The following is a 24,969-nucleotide window of genomic DNA, read 5'->3' as shown; positions in this document are numbered from 1 at the left end:
TGCCGGTAGTTTATTCTGCTTTGTTTACTCTCGAGTCTGGAAAAAGTGGGAGAGGGGGGTTGAAGGAGAGGACAAGGAAGAGTAGTGTCCTCAGGTTGGAAGGGTCCTGCTGTAATCGAGTGAGACGAGGAAGAATGAGAAGCATCAGTAGTGCTGCTTACCTTCCCCTCCAAAGCTGACCTCAGACTAGAAAGCTTTGTTTTTAAGCAGAAAAGGGAAAATTCACATCTAATCAAGAGAGCATAGCGTATTTTGATCAGATCATTCTCAGAATATCTGTCCCTCATTCCTGTAATTACTTTCATTGAGCAGGTTCAAGCTGTGCCAGACATAAATGGGCAATGTAACAAACAACTGTAGCATGAGTCAAAGCAGGGAACAGCCATTCTGACTATTCCCAGGCTTTTTCAACAAAGAAGTTAAATAATTTATGTTGCTGAGCTGTTTATCGCTGAAAACTTCGTTGTTTGTCCCACAATAACATTATATATTGTGATGAGTCAGATTTCCTATGAATATTGGTAGCTTTGTGCCCGCATGTGTTTGCTCCTGACATAACAAATTCAGGGAATTCACTCTAACAGGACTTTCTATTCCATTTCCTGTTTTGCTGTTCAAAAGAATGAACCAGCAGCCCCCAGAGCAGATACGCTGCTGGGGTAACAGCAGCCCTCTCCTCTCTCCTCTACTTGCTCTAGGCTGCTGTCAGTAGGACCTCACAGCGCTGCACTTCTCCTAGGGCATTTATTTCTCAGAACTAGTTGGAAACACATTCTTGTGGTGTTATGACCAGGGCAAGCAATCATCTTGCTGCCATTTAAGAAGCATTTCCCCGGAGCACAAAGCACATGTTTGCCTTTTTCAATGCAACTTTACGTAAAGTCCTTAATCACTGGATTCCCAGATGAATGGCCAGTAATCCACTCATCAGTTACATTTTTGGTTAATGCTCTTGGGGTGGAGAATGGACATGGGTTTTTTGATCTTGAAGTCCTGGGTATGCATAGCACTGTACAGCATCACGGTGTGACTGGGCTACTCAAAACAGTCAGAATTGCTTCATTCTGGTTTCTGTTGTGTAGAAAGGACAGAGTGACTAGAGTGTGAAATGTGGAAATGACAATTTTAAGAATAACCAGCAGTTATTTGGAGTTCTTCAGAGCCTCGTGCTGCACACTGCAAGTGACTCCCATGGCATATTGTCAGGATGCTTTTGCTTTGTGTCGATTGCTCTGCTTTGGAGAACTGCTGGAGATGCCCCAGGTTATGTTCTGCAAAAGTATCTCATCTGCGTTCTTGACTCTCTTGTCTTTCAGCCTGCACTGTACTCCCTGCGCAGGGCCTTGTCCAAAGGTTTGCGACTTTGGGAAGGAGAAGACTATCGATTCAGTGACATCAGCACAGGAGCTCCGTGGCTGCACGGTTGTTAATGGAAGCCTAGTTATAAATATCCGGGGAGGAAGTAAGTTCTGCATGAGTAAGGGGGTAGGGAGCGCTGGGTGTCAGATCAGTGAATATGACACCATCCAGGAGCTGGGCTTTTCTTTTTTGCTTTGACCGCTCTCTGAATCTGAGAGTGATTCAGAAAAATAACTGTAAAGTAAAGGCTCTTCTCGTGGTCATTAGGGGTGGGATTTTTTTGCTAACTGATTTTTGTAAGGTCTTTTGGATTTATGCAGAGCAGTTCCATGTAATCTGCTTGGGCTCTGATATCAATGTTTCTCTCCATGGTATCAGAAAACTAAAACCAATGTTTTTCTCTCCATAGATAACATAGCAGCTGAGCTAGAAGCAAATCTTGGCTTGATAGAAGAAATCTCAGGTTACCTAAAAATTCGCCGGTCTTATGCCTTGGTTTCTCTTTCTTTTTTTCGTAAACTACATCTGATCAGAGGAGAAACATTAGAAGCTGGGTGAGTTCTTTCAAAAGATATTTTCATGCTTTGAAGTGTAAGGAGTACCAGTGCTATCAGGGTGATTTGTATTGATAAACAATCCCTACGTTATTTTTAAACATTCCTCTGCCCATGGCTTGTGGCCTGCCAGGGAAGATAGTTTGCATTTTTTTTTTTCTTTGCTGTCTGGATTAGTGCATAAGGGCGGTTGAGGTGGGGGGAAGGACTCTTTTAGTGGATCTCCTCCCAACCCACGTTTTCATTCTCTGCTTTCAGGAATTATTCGTTTTATGCCTTGGACAACCAGAATCTTCGTCAGCTCTGGGACTGGAGTAAACACAACCTCACTATTGCACGAGGCAAACTCTTCTTCCATTATAATCCCAAACTGTGTTTGTCAGAAATCCACAAGATGGAGGAGATCTCTGGGACTAAGGGGCGTCAGGAAAGGAACGACATAGCCCTGAAGACAAACGGCGATCAAGCCTCATGTAAGAAAGTTTCAGAATGCACTGAGACTTGCATCATTTTCCTTTCCCTCAGTCTTTGCTAACCTCATGCTTTTAATGTCTCTCAGCCTAGCCTATGATTTTTTTTTGTCCAGGGACTGTCCTTGTCCTTTTGGTAAAGCACCAGGCATGTGACTTGCTGCTTGCTTGTACACAGTAATGATACTGTCAATATGCCATGAGTAAAAGTACTCCTGGGTGCTGCATCTGGCCAGGAGCCTACCTTGCCAGCTTTGGTTTTCAGCAGTTTTCTCTTTGTGTGCTCAGCTGTGAGGCTTTTTGGGGTTGAGTGTATTGTTGAGTCTTTTTGAAGAGTTTAGCACAATGTAACCCCAGTCCAGACTGGGACTTGGTGTTACTACTGAGCACCTGATTAATCATAATCTTCTTTTCCCATGTCTTGAGGTGACAGTATGCCCACACAATAAACATAGTGGAGGAATAGGATTTTCACCCATCTCTGGAGCCATCTGAAGGAGTTGCTCTGGCAACTGTCAGAGAAATTTTTCCAACAGTTTTTGTTATGCCTTTTAAAGGCTTTTAAGCTAGTAGCTTCCTTTGACAACAACAATAACGCAATGCCTGTATCAGCATGGCTAAGGAGCAAACATGCTGTGTTGCTTTATGCTCTAACTAAAGTCGTGCCACTGAAGGTGTAGTTTTGCAGACACATATTTTGGCAGCAATATTGCCATAATTACATCCCAACCCTGCTGTTTGTTCCCATTCTGTGCCACACACAATCCCCGTTCCCTGTTTATGCCAGGAAAATTTACAGGGCTGCATGGTGAACCAGACTGAAGAAGTAATCTGGGGTAGAAAATAGCAAGACATTTCTGCTTGCTGTTCTTAGCTTGTGTCGTGTCTCAGCTCTGCTCTGATTTATTTTGTAGCCCTACAAAGTTTTAAATCACACAGGAACAAGCACAGGGTAGCATATAAGGTTTGAGCAGGTATTGCCACCAAAGCCCCCAAGTGTTTGTTAAACTATGATTTCAGTTCCTTGCTCTTTTCATAGCTTGCAATACTGCTTAGCACATCCTGTGGCAGCACTATTTCTCTGCATTTGGTGGCAGTGCTGCTTAAACATCCCCTTCCCCAATTCTGCCCATTGTTATGTGGTGTAGCTATTTGTGAACAGACTTTAAAACTGAAGATCTTTCGGCTGAATCAGTTTGCTGGTCTGGTTTGCCACATATCAACACATAGAGCCTTGCCAGAGCAGTGGGGAGTGGGGAACGTAATGACTACCTATCCAAAAACTGGCAGTACTAGTGAAAAACCATACATGGAGCCATACCCTCTGGGATATCACAGCCCCAGCTTGGGCAGAGCGAAGGCAGCACAAGGCGTTAGCTGTCTGTAAAGGTCATCTCTTCCCCTGAGACACTGGCAGGATCTTCCCACATTCGGGGATGAGACTGGATTTGGGGTTCAAATCCAGCTCTCTCATGGCTGTGTGCAGCTCCCAGGCTGGCTGATGGCTTTGTGTTAAAGGCAGCTGGAGGATATGGTTGCGTTTCTTTTTGCCAGCTTTAACCCCACTCTGCTGTGCTGCTCTCCTTGCCACCCCCTACCTCAAACCACACGTTGCCAGTGTGTTTGGCTTTTTGTTTGATTTTATGTTTCAACTCTAGTTTTCACATTGGCAGCATCCTGCTTACAAAAAAAGAAAAAGGCACAACACCTTGTTTGTTCTGGATGTGGGGCAGCAAAATGAATGTTCTTCCTCCCTTGTGCAGCTACTGCAGGAATGGCAAATCCCATCAGAGCTACACAGTTTGTACTTCTTGGGCTGTTTGGACATACCATATCGTAATGCTTCCCTTGAGAATCAAAACTCCACCCTCCTGCAACTGTTTGTTGTCCTTCGCTCCTGTTTGCGAAGGGACCGTGCTACTCCCGGGCAAGGCTGAGAATTCACTCATTCTGAAGGCAGTGCCTACAAAAACTATGCAAACCGTGTTGCTGGGTTCAGCTGTATATATTGTCATTGATTTAAAAATGTATTTCCTTTAGATTTCCACTTTCTAGCTTTTAGTTAAACTCTTTACGGGTTTATTTTCATAAAATCAGAAAAAATGAAGCTGGCAGAAACCTTGGGAGGTCATCTATTCCAACCCCTGGCTTAAGGCAGCAATAACGTTGAAGTAAGATAAGTTTTTAATGAGTAGTTCTCAATGCCAAGGTTCTCATATTTACTGTGGAGAACAGAAACTTCTAAAATAATGAAAAACAGAAAACTCTTTTTTAGCAGTAACAAAATGATTGTCCTTTCTCTTTTGTTATAGGTGAAAATGAATTGCTGAAATTTTCTTCTATTAGAACATCTCATGACAAGATCCTGCTGAAGTGGGAGCCGTACTGGCCTCCTGATTTCCGCGATCTTCTGGGATTTATGCTTTTTTACAAAGAAGCGTAAGTGGCAGCTTAAGGAGAGGGTAGCTCCAGTAACCCATGGTTGGGCTACAAAACAATAGCCATGCTGGGCTTCTACAAACAACAGCTGACACTGAAGAGTAGATATTAAGGCTGCTGTGGTCATAGCTAATTAGGAGCCAGACAGTCACAGACACTACACTTAAGCTTCTGATGTTACCCTTTTATATAAATGCTCGTTAAGTTCCCTGACTTAACTTAGTTGTATATAGTCAAAATTGCTCACTTAAGAGCAACCCAAACATCGGTTGTTCCAACTGTTCTAGACTTGCATGCTCTATCCATCTCCCCACTATCTCCATAGGATGATGAGGCATATATTCCCGTTTAGGTAGGAAACAGTCTTTTAAAAATCAAGGTTACCAAACTGGTTTCTATGAGGCTGAAAATAATCAGCTGAGATTTAGTTGTATGGATTGTCTGTGGAGCTGTTATGCTGTTTAGGAGGCTGGGTTACAAAGGCCCCTGTGCTTTATTTTCAGAATACACAGGAGAGATGATCAGACTTTCTGTAAGGTGTAAGGGATTATAACTTTCATGGATATCTTTAGAAATGATGTTTCCGAAAGCTTGAAAATGGGATTCTGTTAATTTGAGGTTTTTTTTTTTTTTTTTAAGTCCATACCAAAATGTGACGGAGTTTGATGGACAAGATGCTTGTGGGTCAAATAGCTGGACAGTCGTGGATGTTGACCCACCGCCACGATCAAATGAACCCAAAGCCCAGGCCCAGCCAGGCTGGCTTCTGAGGGGCTTAAAGCCATGGACACAATATGCTGTGTTTGTTAAAACCCTGGTGACCTTCTCAGATGAACGAAGGACATACGGTGCAAAGAGTGAAATCATCTACGTCCAGACCAATGCTACTGGTCAGTATCGTTAATTTAATGTTGCACTGCAAATATTAAAGCAAGCCAGACCTTCTGTCTTCTGGCTGGTAGTCACGATAGTCCCCTATCTGTGAAACTTTCCCCTGACATTGCTACTCTACATTTGTGGGACGGTATTCCTAAAGAAATGGAAGACTGTATGCTTCCCTGGATGGGGAGAGGGTGCTGGTGTGCACTTGTTCCATGTGGCTGTGTGTAGGGGTTGTGTGCACAATCGTGTGCCCTGCTGCAGGACTGTTGGGTGTCAGTGGGCCTACTGTGGAGAGCGCTGCTTGTTCCTGGGGAAATGGAAACTTGCCTGTGCTTGTTGAGCTCTCTCAGAGCACTGGAATTGACCTCTGTCTCTTTTCCACCCACACAGTTCCATCAGTTCCATTAGATCCGATATCTGTTTCCAACTCTTCATCCCAAATCATTCTGAAGTGGAAGCCACCCTCAGAGCCCAACGGGAACATCACGCACTACCTGGTGTTCTGGCAGCAGCAGGCCGAAGACAGTGAGCTGTATGAACTCGATTACTGCCTAAAGGGTGAGTTCCATTTCTTGCTCTGTGCCCTTCTTTCAAGCCTTCCAGATGGTGGAGCTGTCTCAGCATTGTATGGAGATTTTTCACACACCCTGGAGGTGCTCAGGATGCCTAATTTTGCTGTTCTGAAGTCTGTTGTTCAAGAAACAGGCTGCCATGTAGCTGCGTTCTCCCAGTGTTCAGTCACATTATACATTAGTCACTATTGCCAAGTCACATGCAAATGATCTCCAAAACCATTTTTTCATAAAGTAATCAAATATATGTATGTTTTATTTGGGCATCTCCTTTCTGCGCTTGTTCTTTTTAAACTGAGTAACCAGTTTAATAACAGCTATGGAGACAGTAAAGTAAAATACAGCAGGGGTTTCTGGAGATCAGTGGCCAAGTTCATTTTTGAAGGCATCTTGTGCATTAGGTTTTGGAATTATTTCAGGATTCAGAGTTTCACTGAGGACTCTCAGACTCTCTGCAGCTCTGTGTTACCCCAGCTGAGGTGAAGAGGGGTAGAACTCTGGCCACAGCAGCATTTGAGCTTCATTTCAGAGCTAGCATAGTTTTGAATCAAGGCCCTGTTGTAAGAGAGGGAAAGCTGCTCGACCCTAGATATGAGACCGTGGGAGGCCTAAATGTGCTATGAATCCTGTGTACTTTAGTTTTGGATCTTGCTAAGATCAAACATCTGCTTCTGGCATGCCAAGCATGAGTGATAGTAAAATTGTTTTGTCCGTAGGATTAAAACTGCCCTCAAGGACGTGGTCTCCTCCTTTTGAATCTGAAGACCCTCAGAAGTATAATCAAAGTGAAAACGAGGATGTCAGCGGAGAGTGTTGTTCCTGTCCTAAAACAGACTCTCAAATACAAAAGGAGCTGGAGGAGTCTGCTTTCCGCAAGACGTTTGAGAACTACCTTCACAATGAGGTTTTCGTCCCCAGGTATGAATAGCAAAACTTACTGCCCACGTAGTTTGGGGTAGGGAAGTGTAATTGGTTACTAAACAAAAGTACTGGGCTGGGCACGGCCGCATTGCCAGTCTGTCTGGGCTTCCATGGGACTGTCCAGCCCAGCTGAATGTGTGTCGGAGGCTGGTGAGAGCTGAGCACCTACAACTGATGTTATTACAGATTTGGAAGATTCTTCTCTATTTCCGTGAATTCTCCTCAACTTGAGAATAAAGGGAGAATCCTCAACAAATAGCTAAAACCCTGTAGCTCACTTAACCTAGTGTGAGGCCAAAAATAGCCATCTTTTTCTGTCTTAAAATTTCATGATCTAGCTTTTCATCCAGTTAAAAGAAAGGAAAAGAAAAAGGGAAGTTTACCATGCCACAGCCTTGTCCTTTAGCGCGGTATTTGCGGTCTTCCTTGCACTTAGTCTGGGAAATACCTCCAATACCATGAGGAATGCAACTGCTGTGGGTGGTGAATGTCCTGTTTTGAATGGCACACACAGTGTCACATTAAGTGGTGTTGAATGTCTTCACACTTCATATGCAACTTACAGAGGAAGCACTGGGAATCAGGTTAGGCTGTAATGATTTACCCTCTTCACTGTCATGTATTTTGTGCTCTAAATTTGTTCTCTGCTTCCTGCCCTTAGCTATTAAGCATTTACTTGCAGCTGCTTGACAAAAGCTACCTTTCTTCAGTGAGTGTTTTTATATTGCTGAGTGAATTATAGACAGTGTCTCTTCTTTGGGAGTCCGATTTGATGCCTGCAGTTGTCACGTGGAAGTTTGTGCAGAGTCACTCCGTTTGCTGTTTCTCTGCTTTTAGTGCTGATCAGGACAAGTTTCAGTGTGCAAAGTGCTGGCAGGACACACCATCTTTAAAAGCAGAGGAGAAACGAGCCATGTACAAAAGCCAAACTCCTATTGATGTAGGCAAACAATACTGACAATCTGATTACTTTTTTTTCCCTCTTTTTCCTTTTCCTGTTTTTATTTGATTTTATTTTTATTTCATTGTGCAGCCAGCCCAGGATGCTTCTCAGGCCAGTTTCTGGGGTATGTATTTTAGGAAGAAACCAATCACCAGGATGTGCCACCTTGTCAGCCTGCTAAGGAAGAAATCTCTACTTCCCCTAGGCTAATTAATCTTTTTAGCACAAACCCCTTCTGTTACAAGTGAGCAGTAGAGATACTGTCCTGCTGACATGCATCCTCTCTTCTCTGACAAGTTTCAGGCTGTGGCAACAGAAATTAGAATTTTCCTGTAAATATTGTGTCTATTGCCTGGTCAAAGGGCAGCCTGTCTAGAGCCTCGCAACTGAGCGTGAAGTGTGTTTTACTTCAGGTTCTCTTTTATGATGCTCCTGATAGTTTCAGCCTCTCTCGAGGTGCTGTGCAGACACCCCTTGGGATAAGAAGCCTTCTGCTGGTCGCAGGGAAGAATCTCAGAGACGAGGCCAGCAGAGAACAGAAGATGGCAGGGTGCAGAAGACAGCGCAGCTGAGAAGTGACTCCCCCTACGTTGTTGTCTCCTTGTCTTCCACGTACCATTTTCCCCTTCTGTCCTGTTCCCAGCCGTTGGATCCCTGTGCAGTATTCAGCCAGTAGGAGGCTGTCCTGCAGATCTGCTGTGCCCTGCTTTGGTCCAGGTCTGATCTCACCTGACTTTCTCAGAAACTTGCTGGAAATCACAGGAGTCGTTCCTTCCCCATGTGCACAGCTACCTAGCTACTCCAGGAGATACTGTCTCAAGTCTTGTGGGCTGATTTGTCCTGGCACTGGCAAGGCAAACTAGAAGTGTCTAAACATTTCTTGCCATAGGCACGTTCCTGGTCGGAGCTAATGGGTATCTTCACGCCACGTGCTTTGCAACCTCCCTTTGTAGCTGAACAAAGTGGCCATCAGAAGCTGATGCTTTGTTTCTTCTTTCCTGTGTTATTTGCTCTTATATCGGAACAAGTTTTGCACAGGTTGGAGCAAAAGGGGGATTGAACGCTGGAGCAGGTTGCCCAGGGAGGTTGTGGAGTCTCAGTCCTTGGAGGTACTCAGAACCCAGCTGGATGTGGTCCTGAGCAACCTGCTCTAGCTGCCCCTGCTTTGTGCAGGGGCTTGGGTTAGATGATCTCGGGAGGTGCCTTGCAACCTCAACTGCTCCATGACTCTGTGGAAAGCATGGAAAGATTTCAAAAGTAATAAAAGTCCTGAGAGGCAGAGGGGAGGTAAATGGCTGCTATTCAGGATGTGTTCTCATGTACACTCTCAACCATCGCTACTGCAGCAGCAGTCTCGCCCTTCTCTCTGTCTCTGTCCTTTTGTCTCTCTTTCTCTCTGTCACACACACGCTCATGTCATTACACACACTAGTGGGCTACAGGTCTGAGAAATGACTCACATTAAAAGCAACTTCTTTTTCTAGGTTTCCCAGTCCAATCCAATTAATTGTGTAGACAAATACATAAATGTTTGTGCCAGCACAAGGAGGAAGACAGGCAAGCTGTTCTTGCAGCAGCAATGACAGCCTGTGCCAGTTTCAGGTGTGTGGAAAAACTTGGTTTGAGCTAGCTAATGCATTTTTAAAATCCCTCAGCTCACCTCATGTTGCATGTGATGAGTTCTCACTTCATCCTTCCCTGAACCAGAAGCCCTCACACGTGCTGATGGTCTCTGACGGGAGGAGGAAAAGGAATCGGAGTCCGGGCGTTTTGCAGGGAAGGTCGTTGGAGCTGCTGAAATGGCCATGAGTCACAATGGAAGTTGCACTGGAACAGCTAGGGAAGGCATCAATTGTTTGAAAATACAACGGATTTGGCAAGAAAATTGCTGCAAATCTAGGATAATAAATATAGGAAGATTGTGTTTACAGCTTCAAGAGCTTTTCTTGCTTTCTGTTACCAGAGAAAGAAGTTATTCTTGTATTTTACTCTGTGTTGCATCAGTAGTCAAAGTACTGTGTTACTTGTGAAAAACAAAATTCTCTTGAACATGAGGAACAGCTGAATCCACACTTTGTAAACAGTGGCGTGCAGCTTTGTTTTTAAGTCCAAACAAGATTCTGGTTGACTGTAAAGATTGCTTACAAGGGAGGGAGGTGGCGTGACCCAGACCTGGGTCTCTGAACTCTGCCCCATTGTTAGGGGACACTGTTCAGAACAATGCACAGGCTGAGATAACAGCAACTCCAAAATGATGTCTCTGGAGTTAATTAGTAATTAGGGGAAGAGAAAACGAAAAGCTGGAATGTGCTTTGCCAAACCTGCCATTTGGCATCACGTTTTTTCATCAGGTGGACAAATGTGCTTACTGTTGTGTCCAACCCAATGTTTAGTTTGAGGAAATTTTAAAATCAGCTTTCCAGCGGGTTGCATTCGCTGTTTGAGCATAGGTAACATCAGGAAGTGGGACTGGGGGTTGCAGACAAAGACCCGACCTGCGCAGTCGCCTGCTGTAGCTGTACTGCGCCAATCATTTGCCTGGTAGTCAGAGGGTGGCAGTGGAAAGTTCAGTTCAGCAGCACAGATTTGCTTCAACAGCTTGTTACATTTTTAGAGGCTGGAGATGCCTCAAGTGTGGGTTCAGTTCAGGTCACTCTTTGTACCCTTTAATAGCTGCACACACAGGCACACACAAACAAAGATCATCATCCCCTTAAAATACACCGCTCTGTTTTCAAATGGCATTAATTCCTTTTGTGTAACTAAATACTGTTACTGATTCACCGTGTTGGTTGGTTCCCAACCTGGAATTCCTAGCGGTGGATGTGTGGCAGGAGTTTTGTTTTGATGCTTGTTCCTTTTGTTCCCAAGGAATTAAATTCTGAACGGTTTTTAATTCTGTTGAACCGATTCTGTTTATTTACTGATGAAATCTGACATTAAAGTTGGCTAGCGGCACTCACTTGCAAACAGGGGAGTTGACAAGATCACAGGGCCGATTCTATTTTTACAGCAGCAAAAAATTGATTTTCAGACTGAAGTGCAATAATTTGAGAAGCAATATTTGGTTAACAAACAGCACAACTAATTTGTAGTCTGAATCCGTGTGTCTTAAATGCACCTGCTGAAAAGATCTTAATAAATTTGGTCTCTCGGGAAAAGGTTAAAATTATCTGTCGAAATAGATAAGTTCAGAATTAGGGTTCAAAGCAGCAGATGTATTCCAGTGAGCTGTGAAACTGGTCTTATGCTTTATAAATGCAAATTTATGACACTCAGAATATGTGGAACATCCAAGGTCATCAGAGTTGGGGGCTGTGATATGACCTCATTTGTTCAAAGCTAGAATGTGTAGGAGATGAACTCCCAAGCATTGCAACACTGTGTACAAGGCATCCACGGGGCAGCCTGCTAGAGCTCTATTCTGCTGAGAAGGTCTAGGAGAATTTGAATTCCCAAGCAAATACCTTAGGCTTGGATTTTTTTTCCTGTACACAGTTGTGCAGGGAAATCATCTCAGGGATACATAATTCTGAAAAGCCGTGTGCATTGGAATTTCTTTCTTGTATTGCAAATACGAGTCTTGAATTTGAGTTTTCGATTGCACTCTGAGCTCTCCCATTTTAACTATTTCTTTTCAGGTGAATGCATTTATATTGGATATAACAAATAACATTCTAATGTATTATTTAATAGGCCATCAAGAAAACGAAGAGACCTCGGCTCTGTAGCAAATGCCACCGTGGTGATACCCACCATTGCATCCTCTCCAAACTCTTCTGCAGCTGCATCTGAGAATGCAGAGGAACAGAAACCTTTTGAAAAAGTTAAGTTTAAGGAGTCTTTGGTTATCTCAGGCCTGCGGCATTTCACAGGGTATCGTATTGAGCTCCACGCTTGTAACCACGACGCTCAGGAATCTCGATGCAGCGTTGCAGCTTATGTCAGTGCCAGGACCATGCCAGAAGGTAATTAAGCTTCCTGAGCTTTGCTCGGGGTTGATGGCTGTTTTCAAAATACTGCTTTTCCCATGAGAGCCAGCTGCTTTGCAGAAACATCACGGACTGTGCTCTCTTTATGTCCTGGTAGGAAAAGATGATGGATGAAGTATTGTCGGTTTTGCATTTTGCGAAAGACATGAAATAAAACTATTATTAATCACGACTTTGGTTTTAGCTAAGGCTGATGACATCGTTGGTCCAGTTACCCATGAACTGGTTGAAAAAAATACTGTGCACTTGAAGTGGCAGGAACCAAAGGAGCCAAATGGTCTTATTGTGCTTTATGAAGTGAATTACGGACGTCTTGGGGAGACAGAGGTGAGAATTTCTGCTTCTTCCTTAACGCAGCATGTTTGGAGAAGTAGCTCCGTGCTTCAGTCCCTTTTGTTATAAGCTGTGGTAGCGGTGGTACTGGGGAGGCTGGTGAAAGATAGCAGCTGGAGGCTGGACTTGTAGAGACCTTTCTGCCTTTCCCTGGGTTCTTTTGCTTTGGCATGATACCTCCCGTGCCCTCGCAGGACGTGGCTGTGTATTTGTTAGTTTAGGTATAGCTCTGGGTACAGCTCTGTATTTGTTTATTGCTGCAAGACAATAATCCTTGGGAGTCCTTGGGAGCCCTCGTTCAGTTTTTGGTAGCCCTAGTGTTTACAGTATTCTGTCCATTCTGGTTTCCTTTTGCACGAACCAAAGTGAAATAAAACGTTGGTAGTGAATTTTATCCTCTGGAAGTCTACTTGTGGTAATGTTGAGAAATAAAAATCTCCCTCTACAGTGCCTGTTGTTCCAGTATCTGATTTGCTAACTTTCTGCATGGACATTTTTAGGAATTTTATTTCACAGAAGGACAGAAAACATACATGTAAATGTAAATTGCTTAGAGAAGTTAAAGCGCTGAGCAACAAGAGAGCCTGTGAGCAGCCCTAGTGCCTGCGCAGCATGCCAGTGCCGTGTGGGCAGGAGGGCTTGCCAGCTGAGGTCAGATTTCAGGGCTGAGTTCTAGTACAGCAAATGGCATATGCTGTGTGTAATCTGAACTACTCTAAACTATAAAATGCAAATCCAGGACGAGCCACTATCTTGGAAAAGACCCGAGCATGTGAAAACCCTATTTGTATACATTTGCCAGTCAAGGAGGTGAGGAAGAAATCCTAGCGCGCTGTTACAGAGCTCGAGGTTGTTGCAGAGGTAGCGTAACACAGCCTTCCCCTTCCCTCCTCCTGCAGGAAGCACACTACTGCGTTTCCCGTAAGCACTTTGCCAGTGAGCAGGGCTGCAAACTGCGTGGACTGCAGCCTGGAAACTACAGTGTCCGTATACGAGCTACATCGCTGGCTGGAAATGGCTCATGGACAGAACCTACCTATTTCTATGTGGCTGATTATTGTGAGTTCTTTGTTTCTTCAACATCATCTTTTTGATCGGAACGCAGATTACAGTTGGAAGATGGTGGGGCTTAGCAAGGAGTGCACAGAGACCTGTAGAGGGGCATGAAACATTTACCAATACATCTGTTTTCCAGACACTGCAATTAGGAATGTGGCCATTTTCTTAATATTAGCTGTTGAACAGCAGTTTGAGTCCTTGTTCGGAGCAGCCCTGCATTCTCTACCTGAAGCAGCCTCTGGCTTCTTGTTCTTTCTTGCTTATTCAAGGAAGAGATCTTATGCAGGAAGAGATTTGGATTTTGAGACCTATGTAATACCTCCAATTCTCTCTCTCTTTCTCTCTTAGTGAATGCTCAGCCTAATATTGCTGTTATAATTGTTCCGATTATTTTTGCCATAATAATTGCTGGAATTATTGGAGCTGCTTATGTTCTTGTGAAAAAGAGGTGAGTGCAACTTCACATCATTTTTACCAGAACAAGCAAAACTTCTATGTAAAGGTTTTCTTCATTTGTTGGAAGTAATTCTGTTTATTTTCTAATTTAGATAATGATTATAACATTAATTTAGTTTAGGAAATATTTTTTGTGCCTTTGGAAATTGGGATAGTCGCTATTTATTGCACACTTTGGGAATTAATCAAACTGACTTCATTTCTGATGTGTCAAAAGCTGCAAATGTGCTAAAGAATTTGTGTATCCCTTTCAGACAAACCGAAGGACCAACTGGGCCACTCTACGCATCTTCTAACCCCGAGTATCTCAGCGCCAGTGATGGTGAGAGCAGTGGGGGCTTTCCTCTGTGCCTTATTTCTCGTGTAGTCATTCAGGCAGTGCAACAGTACGGCGCTGGCTTTTTCTTTATGGAGTTTTTCTGGTTGTCTTTATATACCACAATATCCTGTGGCAGTTGTGCTGCAGAAATGGCTTTTGAAAGATGGTTGCTCAATTCAGAAACGTCTCCCTCTGTTTGACAGTCTATGTCCCTGATGAATGGGAGGTTCCACGAGAGAAGATCACTCTCCTCCGAGAGCTGGGACAGGGCTCCTTTGGCATGGTGTATGAAGGAATCGCCAAGGACATCGTGAAGGGAGAGCCAGAGACTCGAGTAGCTGTGAAAACCGTTAACGAATCAGCCAGCCTCCGCGAGCGCATCGAGTTCTTAAATGAAGCTTCTGTGATGAAAGGGTTCAGCTGCCATCATGTGGTAAGCATCGCTGGCTGCCTCAGATGATTAGCAAGTGAAAGTCCCATCACATAACTAATATTTCTCTAATGCTTTCAAAGCGTGGTGTTCAGCCTACAAAAGCAGCCTTTCTGCAGAAGCAGTTGATCAAAAGAGCTGGGATCTTTACTTGTCAGATTTTATAAAATGCATGAATCTGCTTGCATCATTTCACTTTTGCTCTTTCAAAACTTCTCAGCCTTAAGTGGCTTTGTGGTGCAGTTCCAAGCTCTCGTTCAGGGTGTGTTGGCTTTGTTATAACACCCGGTTCTCATAGCTGGACTCTGCCCAGTGTACTTGGACACAACCTTGAGGGAAAGTCTCATTTATTTTCCAGGTTCGCCTCCTCGGGGTGGTCTCAAAAGGACAACCTACGCTGGTGGTCATGGAGTTGATGGCACATGGAGATTTGAAAAGCTACCTTCGCTCTTTGAGACCTGATGCTGAGGTACAGACAGGAGAGAGGCAGTATATGTGTAACAGGCTAACTAGATTTGCTTTTTAATACTTGTTTGTTTATCGTAGAATAACCCTGGTCGTCCACCGCCAACGCTGAGAGAAATGATCCAGATGGCTGCAGAGATCGCTGATGGCATGGCCTATCTGAATGCCAAAAAATTTGTTCACAGAGATCTTGCAGCTCGTAACTGTATGGTTGCAGAGGACTTCACTGTAAAAATTGGAGGTATGTAGTATGTGGTCAGAAGATAACTCTGTGGGTCATACTTACATGTGTGAAACCCAAGAGCAATGCAGCAAACACAGGTGATTTCCACTGGCTCCCTTTGGAAATGCAGCAAACTTTCCTGTTATTCTTCCTTGTAAAAGAATTGTATGGACTTCAGTAAGAAAATTGTTTCCCTTAAAGCCAGAGAAACTTTTCTAATCTTCTCTGTACTCAAACCTCTATCCAAAAAGTTTATTGCCTTTTCAGCATAAGCTGCCTGGGGTTGTCTCACTGTTCTTTGCTTTCCATGAGTATTATGACAAAGAAGGTGTTGGGCACAACAAACCAAGCTTTGCTAATCCTGTCGCTAGGTCAGGTTCCTTTTAAAAGTCATTTGTCTTCCACAAGAAACAGTTTTTAACCCAAATCCATTTAGAAGTAAGTAAATACAAAATGTAAAAATACACTGAAACCTCAAGGCTTGGTGGTTTTTCAGACCTCTTTGGACTTAAAGCCAAGGCAGTGGGATTTAAGGGCAAAGACAGCTCTGTTTTACTTAAAGGAGATGAATAAAAATAATGTTTAGAATAGAAGCTGTCACTAAAAATTGCAACTCTGGAGTCTCTATCACAGCTCTGTAGTAGTTCACAAAAGAAAAAATGCAGGGAAAAGGAAAGTGTTTTGAATGTTAATCACAAGGTGACAAATTGCTGGAAGTTGCATAGGAGGTTTACTGGGTGTATGAAAATAGCCTGGCGTCAAAGGAAGGAAACACTCATCTAGAGATGTTGCACAGTAAAAGCAGCATGGAAGGAGAGACGTTTAACACGTCCCAATTGCTTTTCTCAGACTTTGGCATGACCAGAGATATCTACGAGACGGATTATTACCGTAAGGGAGGCAAGGGACTTCTGCCTGTGCGCTGGATGGCACCCGAATCATTAAAGGATGGTGTTTTCACTACTTACTCAGATGTGTGGTAAGTTGTACTCTGCAATCCCAGATGAATCAAGAGCTCACTGTTTTAATGCATGTTGTTTACACTGTGAGTTGCTGACTTCTTCCGAGTACAGACAAAACACAACATTGTTTTGAAACCCTCTTAAAAATATAGTAGTATTCTTTTAAAGTATGTGTTCTCCAAAATAAGGCTATCACTTGCAGATCTTCAGAATGTTTCTCACCAGGAGTCTTGTTTCTTTCTTAGGTCATTTGGTGTTGTCCTTTGGGAAATAAGCAGTTTAGCAGAGCAGCCGTACCAGGGGCTCTCCAATGAACAGGTGCTAAAGTTTGTAATGGATGGAGGATACCTGGATCAGCCGGACAACTGCCCGGAGAGGCTGTAAGTAGCAAAGTGGGTGCCAGCCGACCAAGCTGCACTCTTTAGATAAAGTGTGGGCAACACAGCTGGCCCCACATATGGCATTTCTGAACCACTTCTCTCCTGGGGAGGAACAAAGCAGAATTTAGTGAGCTACCTCTCACAGAAATGAAACCAATGCATCCTTAGTGAACCGAGAATTAAAGCTAGAGACTGGCCTATTCCACTAGAAGGGGGAATTAAACAACCTGGAACCTACACCATGCGTGCAGATTCAAGAGAATGAAATACAAAGCACAGGAAAAGTACAAGTAAGCACTGTGTCAATAGCCCCAAACAAAATGCTTTTCCTCCACTATAGGCTAGTGGATGGCCGTTGGCTCATGTCACAGGGCAGAGCCTGGCCACAGTCTGCATCCCTGGGGCCCTAAAGGCTGGAGAGCAGCTTGTTAATCCCACATCTGCTGAGGTTTTCTCTAATTCATCTCTCCGTACTACGTAAATAGTCTTGAGAATTACAGCAACTCTTTACTGCTGATTTTCAGAAATCCAATTTATGACTAATGAGGAGGGAGAGGTAGGAGAATGCTCTGCTGAGCCCTGAGCTGCTTTTCGTGTCCGAGGCCTTTTCATGTCTCCTGCAGCCTCCTTTCCCACTTAAAGTACAAGGCTAGGCTGCCTGCAAGTTTAGGGAGAAAAGAGGGCACTGTGTAGAGACAGAGCGCAAAACACCTCGCAAAGAGGATTACAAACTGAAGCCAGACGTTCTCCTGTACCAGGGTTAAGGGTTAATGTCCGCAGCTGCTCATGATGGTCACGGTTTGGAGGTTACTGCATCCTCAGACCTGCCAGCGCGGCTGCATAGCCAGATGCTTCCTAAGCTGCTTCAGAGTAATTAAAAAAAATAAATCCTGTTACTGAGTGTTCAACCTGAGCTAGGGTGTTTTGGTAGAGGGTTGTAAGGAGCCACTGCTGAAGCAGCGTGCAGAGGTGAGGGGAAGGAGCCCTGGTTGGAAACGGGAACGCCAATAGTAACTCCCTGTTTCCAGTAACTTCTTACGCCAGCCCACTTCTGGCCAAAACAGCACTTCCAGACTCAAAAAATAAACATGTTTTGTGAGTATCCTTGTGAAAAAAGCCTGCTGTCCTGGACAGTTGTCTCTTGTGGCCAGTTACAAACTCCAGTTTGAAACGTTTTTTTGTACCTAGGAGATGTGTAAGTTCTTTCTTCGTGGTGTATGATAACATATGACATCTTGCTGCAGCCTTTCTTTTGGGTGGGTTGTTTACAAGACCTTTGTCTTCTGCACAGCCTGCTATTTTCCTTGAAGTTTAAGGAACTTGTTATCTTTCAGGCTGAGTTAAAATTAAAATTGAATGAATTAAAGAATTGTGAGACGGCTATAAGTGCGTGCGCGCATTCACAGAGTACGTGAACTGCAGCCTTGTTTCCTTCGGAAGCCGAGTTAAGAACAATTGAAGGAATTGGAAGGAATTTTTGATCTAGACAGAAATAGAGAAAAAGCAGTGTGAGGATCTAGAGGCAAAAATGGAGACGGGAAGAGAACAAACGGCTCAGTTTGGGTGGGAACGTGGGGTTCAAAGGAGTAGCATGCGTGGTGGGCGGTCTGACATGGATACCAGTCCCGGTCTGTGCCAGCTCTGCCTATGTGGAATTGTCTTTTTCCTGTCCCTGACTCATTTGTCCTCAACTAGGCACAGCCTGATGCAGATGTGTTGGCAATACAACCCCAAAATGCGCCCCACCTTCATTGAGATCATCGAGATGCTGAAGGAGGACTTGCACCCCAGCTTCCACGAGGTCTCGTTCTTCTACAGTGAGGAGAACAAACCTCTGGAAACGGAGGAGTACGAGATGGACTTCGAGAACATGGAGAGCATTCCCCTCGATCCCTCCTCGTACACGCAGAGGGACAAAGTCCTGGGGCGGGACAATGGACCCTCCATGGCCCTCAAGGGGAACTATGAAGAGCACATACCTTACACTCACATGAACGGTGGCAAGAAAAACGGGCGGATTCTCTCCATGCCCCGATCAAGTCCTTCCTAACGCTTCCTGTTTGGCCCAAGGGTTGTGTCTGCTTTTTCCCCCTCCACAAATCTCAGGACTCTTGTTATTGCTGCCACAGTGTATGACACACATCTACAGACTCTTCAGATTTTTAATCATCTTATGATTAATACTTTTTTTTTTGCCAAGTTGACTGGTTGTCAGTGGACTTATCTGTGAACATAAATGGAAAAGGTTTCCATGGCTGCTGTCCTTTCTGTAACCATGGTTTCAAAACAGGAAGCGACCGTGTAAGTTAAACTAAAGGAGGAGCATCCACGTTTGCCAACAAAAGACGTGAAATTTGCTGGTATCTGAGCTACAGCGTAACGGTGCGGAACAAAACTTCTGCAGGACAAAAGCATTTCCAGTAGAATTCCAGGCTTTCAGGCATACTCTTCACTACAGCTGAAGGATTCAACACATCAGTCGGACGCGCCAGATCCTCAGATTGACCAATAGCTGCTGCTTTCATACTTTTTAAATGGGTTAAATCCCAGGGGTGCGTGCGTGTGCGTGCGTGTGTGCAGTATATATATGTGGGGTGTATATGTATAGCAAAATATACACTTCTTTTTTGTACATAAGTTTTGTATGTTCTCACAGAAGCTTTCCTCTTCTCGGAAGTGTGTACTTATCTTTTTCCCATTTCCCTGGAGTGACTGAATCCTAAACAGATTATTTTTATACTGAGGACTCTTGGGAGTAGGTTTTCTCTCATTAACAAATGAGGAAAATGTGCTGGGAGCCAAAGGAGCAGAAATCTGAGATTTATGGGTACTTTCAAGACCAAACAAAGTAGGAGTCCCCTGACCTGAGATACCGAGTTTTCTGTCCTTACAGCATTGAGTATATATATTGTTTGTTGTAATATATTTAAAATGTCTTTAGTTTAAATTCTAACTTCATATAAATTATTGACTGTTTATGGTCCTTTCGGGGAGGGGAGAATTTGGGGGATTGTTTGGTCTTAAAGTGGTCCAAAGATTTCAGAATGAACTAATTTTAGCTGATTACCCTTTTAGGAGCTATGAAGCACATGTTAAGTTTATACTTGACAAGGCTTTATAAAACAGTTTCAAGATTTATACAGTGCAGTCAGCTGGCTCCACTCGAAGCCCTGGGACAGAGTAGTTGGGACTTACCTTGGTCGTTGGGGGCCAAAGGACACCAGAACGTCCCGCTGCGGGGTCCTGCTACGTGTTTGCCCTCGCGTCCCTTGCATTGCCTCCACGCGCGTTGTGCCGCAGGAGAAGCGGCCAGAGAGGCCGAGCAAGAACTCTAACCGAAAAAAAGACGCTAAAGCCCAGCTGAAGGGAGGCAAGCGCAAGGCTCTTGGCTCTCCACGTGAAGCAGAAGCTGAACGTGACTGTGGTCAGCTCCCCGCTGCCTGTCTGCTGCTGCTCAGGCATCCGGCCTCGTGCTGCCTGCGGGCCTCCGATGAGTTCCTGAGATCCCTGCGCCTCTCCCAGGGCGCGTGCGTGAGCCACTGCTTTCAGCTCTTCGGGATGTCAACCTTCGTCTCTTGGACCGTGCTTTGTTTTGCTGCTGTTTGCGTAAAGACAGAGCTGCTAAGCACAAGATGTTAGAAAACCATTGTGAAACTAAGCGTGTCTCGTTGCGATGAGGGAGTGTGCTGGCAGGGAGAAGCGCTAAAGCGAGAAATGAAGATCGATGTCGCAGGCCGTTTCATGCAGGAGGTGGTTTTACAAGGGGAGAGATTGCTCAGACCTCCGCTCTTCCTCCTGGAGAAGTCCAAGGGGCCACTTTGCTCTCTCTGCCGGGAAAAAACAAGGTCCTGACTCGGTGGGAGCGGGGACACCAGGCCGCAGCGTGGCTTTTGGTTTGTGCTGCTGCCTCCTCCCCGTGAGGGACTGGAAGGGGCCGGGGTCTGCAGGAGGCACCTCTTGCAGCTCTGCTCGGCCGCGGCACCGTGGGGTGGTGGCCCCTGGGCCGAGGGTGGAAGGCAGAGGGCAGTGGTTGCTCGCGGAGTTAGGGGGAAAACACCCAGTACAGGCATGGGTAAGAACCTTCCGTTCGAAAAGGCCTCGTTTACATTTCTTCTGCTTTACGAAGTAGTAACTGTTTAGCAGCTCTATACTACACTGCAGGAAAGAAGACATATTCTCACACTTTTCTAAGGAAGAGAAGTTTTTCTTATTAGAAATTTTTTATTTATTTTAATATATAGAACACTGTAAAAAAAAAAAAAAGGCAACAAAAAAATCGTTTTCTTAAACACGCAGAACATGTAGATTTGTGTCCGTAAAATCTTGGCAGGTGGATGTGGTGGGATTAATTTTGTCCTGTTCTGGTGCAGTCTACCTCAGTGTTTCTTAAGGATATTTTTAATACTGCGCACCTCTAAACCTGTTTAAATATTCTGGTCTGGACCTATTGTGGATCAGGGAAAATCAATATCAGCTGATTCCAATACTTGGGACCATTCACTGAAGGGAATGGGTAGGAGAACAGCTCGTCACCGTTTATCGCTATTCTGAGTAGTAGTGACCAAAGGAAACTACTTCCAGCTCCAAATACACGATAGCAAATTTGGATCTGATACTCTGATATCATCTTCCTAGTTCTGTTGTGATAAAAAAAGAAAAAAAGACCCGTTTAAATGTTTGGACTTTGTGAACTAACCACCTAAAAGGAGGAGACAGCATCCTGCTGGAGCTGTAGATGCCAGTGGGGAGTAGGGCCTGTGCCCAGCCCTCATTGTTGGAGCTGGGTTTGGGTGTCGTGGTCACTGCCCTCACTGCGCGCTGCTACCTGGGAGCTCTGCTGCTTGGATGTGACCTCCTGAAACCAGCCCTTCCCGCGTGCCGATGTTTTGATAACATTTTAAATTGCAGCAATCATAACTGTGGGAATAGAAGATCCTTTATATAAACAAACATTGGAACCTAGTATTGGGTCTGGCTTTTAAATTTAGTTGATATTGGTTGGCCCTGTGAGTACGCATGATTTGCAACACTCGGATCACTGAACAAGGGATTGTGTGTTTCACTTTGCGGACAGGCAGTCCGTTCACGTGGCTCGTGTTGTCATCGTCACTCTGCACCGAAGGGAGCAGTTGTTTATACCCAATACTGTGCATAAAGATTACTCCAGTCGTCCTCTCTACAGTGTGCCAAGGGCGAGGAAAGGCGTGTGGTACCAGCGGTAAGGATATCGTTTTTCCCCAAAGCTAGTCCCTTCTGAAAACAAACACATGACGCTAGCGGTTGCCACTCGTGGCTGTTGGAGATTACGCTCAGCTACAGAATTAGGAGGAGTGAATGGGCGTCATCCGTAAAGCCCAGCTCTGAATGAGGAAAATCCTTTACTTTCAGCCCTCAGCCACCACTTTGCTCTCTTGCTGGGAAATCCTTCCCTACGCCGGAGATGCACAAGTCCCACGCTTGGATCGGCGACGCCAGGGGTTGCGTACAAGTTGAGACTGCGTGTGCCAGGTGAAACCTGTGTGCGGTGCAGCTGCGGTCCTGTGTCCGGGAAGGGGAGCAGCGCAGCAGGTGCTGTGCCTTCGCCTGGGGAGCTGCTGCTGCGTGCTCCAGCGAGATCCTTATCGGGGCGAGAGCGCCGCAGCTGCAGCGGAAGCACAGGCACCCACTGCTGCGTGCTGCAGTGAGGAGGAGCCAGGCAGGAGCGCAGGTGGGATGGCTGGAGGAGGGCAGCTCCACTGGCCTTCAGGTCGCGTTGGCTGGGGTCGGATCCTGCCCTGTGCAGGCAGAGAACTTCCCACTCACAGCGCCGAGTAGCGGGGCAGACCCTGGCGCGTGTTGTGGAGCAGCTGTAGCCTCCTGTGTGCAGTCTGGGGACAGGGAGGGGTACCAACGAGCAGCCAGAGCCTCGCTGTTTCTAAAGCTGGTGAAGCAGGAAGCATAAGAAACAGCTTTCTGTGCTCTGCTGTGTTTTCTTTGAGCAGATGTTTGAAGCACGAGACTGGAGAGGTTTCTCAGAAACGTTTGCACGTTAAATTCTATCGCCACTTCCTGAACACCTCTTGCAAATCTGGTACTTCTCTTGCAGTACAGTGCAGCGTTGCAAAGCTTGCCTGCTAGGTTAAAAACACGTCTCTTGGCGGCTTGTAAATACTCTGTTGTGTTGTAAAATAGAAGAGCTTATAACGTGAACTCTGTGCCAGCACTGGGTTGGGAAACGTGATAGGAAATAGACCAAGCTGCGAGGAGGATGTTCTGTGCAGATCATAAAGCAGCTGTGTTGCTTGGGAAGAGGCTGCTCCTAGGTTGCTAAAGGGTACTCTTAATTTATGGGTAGTGTATCTCTTTCCTCCTGAACTTGTATTATAGTAATGGGACACTTTGCTTAATTTTGGTTTGTTGCGTATAGCGTTGGTATCTCTTTGGAAAAATCTCAAAGTTGCTTACTGTGTTGTTGACCTAAAAGAGATGAAGGCAAACAGGAAAAGACAGGAGCAAGAAGGGTGCTGCGTCAGTTTTTCTTGAGCCTCCGTTTTAGGGGAGGGAGAGAGGCAATCCAGTTCCCTCTTAACGTCACTGTGATACGAAGACGGACCCTGAGGTTCTCCGGGCCCTTCATTGCTAGCAGCGATTCCTGATACCGAGACTGGAACCTCATTTTTCAAGTCAGAACGTGAAGTATCTTTGTGCCATAAAGCCTTACTCTGACAGCTGTGCCAGGTGCTCCCGTGATCCACGTGTGATCGGTTCAGAGACTGTGGAGTAAGAGCAGAGTAAGCAAGAAACTGCAGAACACCCTCCGGTCCTCCGGCTGTGTCCTTGCCTCCCTCGAAGCCGCCACTTCTCACGCGAAGACGCGCGGAGCCGGCGGGCACGGCCGTGCCAGGAGCCCCTTCCCCTCCGCAGAGCAGCCGATGCCCCTCGTAGCTCCCCTGCGCGCGGTCCTGGGAAAGGAGCTGCTGAATGGATTGGAATCGCGAAGTAGTTGCTTCAGAAATACGTGAAATTCAAAGCGAGATTAGTTTAGCGTTTGTATGAACTTAATTGAATTTGGCCTTTTTATTACCTTCTGCTTGGCTCTGTGTTAACTCTGCTTGGATGCTGTACGTGAATGTTGGTGTAAGAGCATTAACGTGTTCAGCCTGTTCTGTTCTGGCTTGCCTTGCTACGAGTATCACAAGAGTGAAGCCAGTAGTGCGATTGACTTTTGGAGGAATCTGACTATTTAAAAGCAATTATAAAACTACCATTTTTATCAAATCTGCTGTCATTAAATGTGTATTTCTTTTTAAGATTAAATTGCTTGTCCTTCTCAGAAGTAAGCACTTATTCTTGCAGGTTCAGCAAATTAACTGCAGCACAATGCAAGCTATAAGGGGACAGGTAGAGAAATGACTTTTTAAATATTGTATAATAAAGTTAGTATTAACTCCTACGGCGTCGTTACGTTTTTTGCCAACACGTTTGCAGTGGGCACCAGGCTGTGTTTGTGGCGGTAGTTTTGTTGTGAGCTCTGCTGCTCCAGCTGATGGTGCTCGGCGCTTGCTTCTCCCCAGCCCAGGAGCCCCTGGGGGAGCGGGGTCTGGCAGCGGCACCGGGGCAGTCCTGGCACCCAAGGAGGACCACCAGCACAGTTTAACGGTGGGCCCAGGCTCACCTGCTTAGCTGAGTCCTGGCGACACCGCTCAGGCTCTTGCTCTGTGCTGCCGAGGGGCTGCTTTGCAGTCCTGGCAGCGGAAAGCACGGCTTGGTTTCGCTGGGCTCTCAGTTGCCCAAGAGCTGGCGTCCGAGCTGGGCTTGTTCCCAAAGCTCTTCTCTTCCTCCGAGTCCCCCCAGCAGCATCCGGTAACGCTGCGGCTGTCTTGGTTTCCAGATACTTCTCCCATTACCGGGCCCGATGGAGACTGGCTGCTGGTGATCTTAGAAAAGTCGCTTTTAAATTTGAAGAGACAGAATGCTATTTACAAAGGAAACCCCTCACCTTTTGCTTTAGTTTGCACAACGGTTTTGTTCCTAGAGTGTCAAAACAGTGGCTTGTGTTTGAGGAGCTTCGTGGATGGGGTCCTGGGCATCGGCTTGATCAAACGCAGCCAAAAGCAAATGCTGGTCTGCTTGCACCTTAACTGGACTAGAGGCAGTTTCAGTGACATGCTAAGTGATGTTCTGTGAGGTCTCTTTTTTTTTTTCTTGTTTAAACTTGCTGCTCCCACCTT

General features: G+C 45.3%; 1 protein-coding gene across 2 annotated transcripts in view; it reads left to right on the top strand.

Moving 5' to 3' along the window:
• The window catches only part of INSR (insulin receptor), a 56,599-nt gene extending 32,408 nt beyond the window's left edge, over positions 1–24,191 (top strand). For both annotated transcript variants that reach the window (XM_048077642.2, XM_066984125.1), the window contains exons 4-21: positions 1,317–1,462; positions 1,769–1,913; positions 2,172–2,386; positions 4,696–4,822; positions 5,462–5,712; positions 6,095–6,262; positions 6,993–7,194; positions 11,837–12,108; positions 12,317–12,459; positions 13,365–13,524; positions 13,873–13,972; positions 14,235–14,302; positions 14,503–14,732; positions 15,088–15,198; positions 15,276–15,435; positions 16,267–16,396; positions 16,625–16,759; positions 18,455–24,191. In XM_048077642.2, the coding sequence (XP_047933599.2) occupies positions 1,317–1,462; positions 1,769–1,913; positions 2,172–2,386; positions 4,696–4,822; positions 5,462–5,712; positions 6,095–6,262; positions 6,993–7,194; positions 11,837–12,108; positions 12,317–12,459; positions 13,365–13,524; positions 13,873–13,972; positions 14,235–14,302; positions 14,503–14,732; positions 15,088–15,198; positions 15,276–15,435; positions 16,267–16,396; positions 16,625–16,759; positions 18,455–18,809 (3,118 nt within the window). In that variant the 3' untranslated portion in view covers positions 18,810–24,191. The remainder of the gene's footprint in view (positions 1–1,316; positions 1,463–1,768; positions 1,914–2,171; positions 2,387–4,695; positions 4,823–5,461; positions 5,713–6,094; positions 6,263–6,992; positions 7,195–11,836; positions 12,109–12,316; positions 12,460–13,364; positions 13,525–13,872; positions 13,973–14,234; positions 14,303–14,502; positions 14,733–15,087; positions 15,199–15,275; positions 15,436–16,266; positions 16,397–16,624; positions 16,760–18,454) is intronic.
• Positions 24,192–24,969: the final 778 nt, after the last annotated feature.

Source organism: Anser cygnoides, chromosome 27 (assembly GCF_040182565.1).
Source record: "Anser cygnoides isolate HZ-2024a breed goose chromosome 27, Taihu_goose_T2T_genome, whole genome shotgun sequence".
NCBI lineage: Eukaryota > Metazoa > Chordata > Aves > Anseriformes > Anatidae > Anser > Anser cygnoides.
This window is presented reverse-complemented; position numbering and strand designations above follow the sequence as displayed.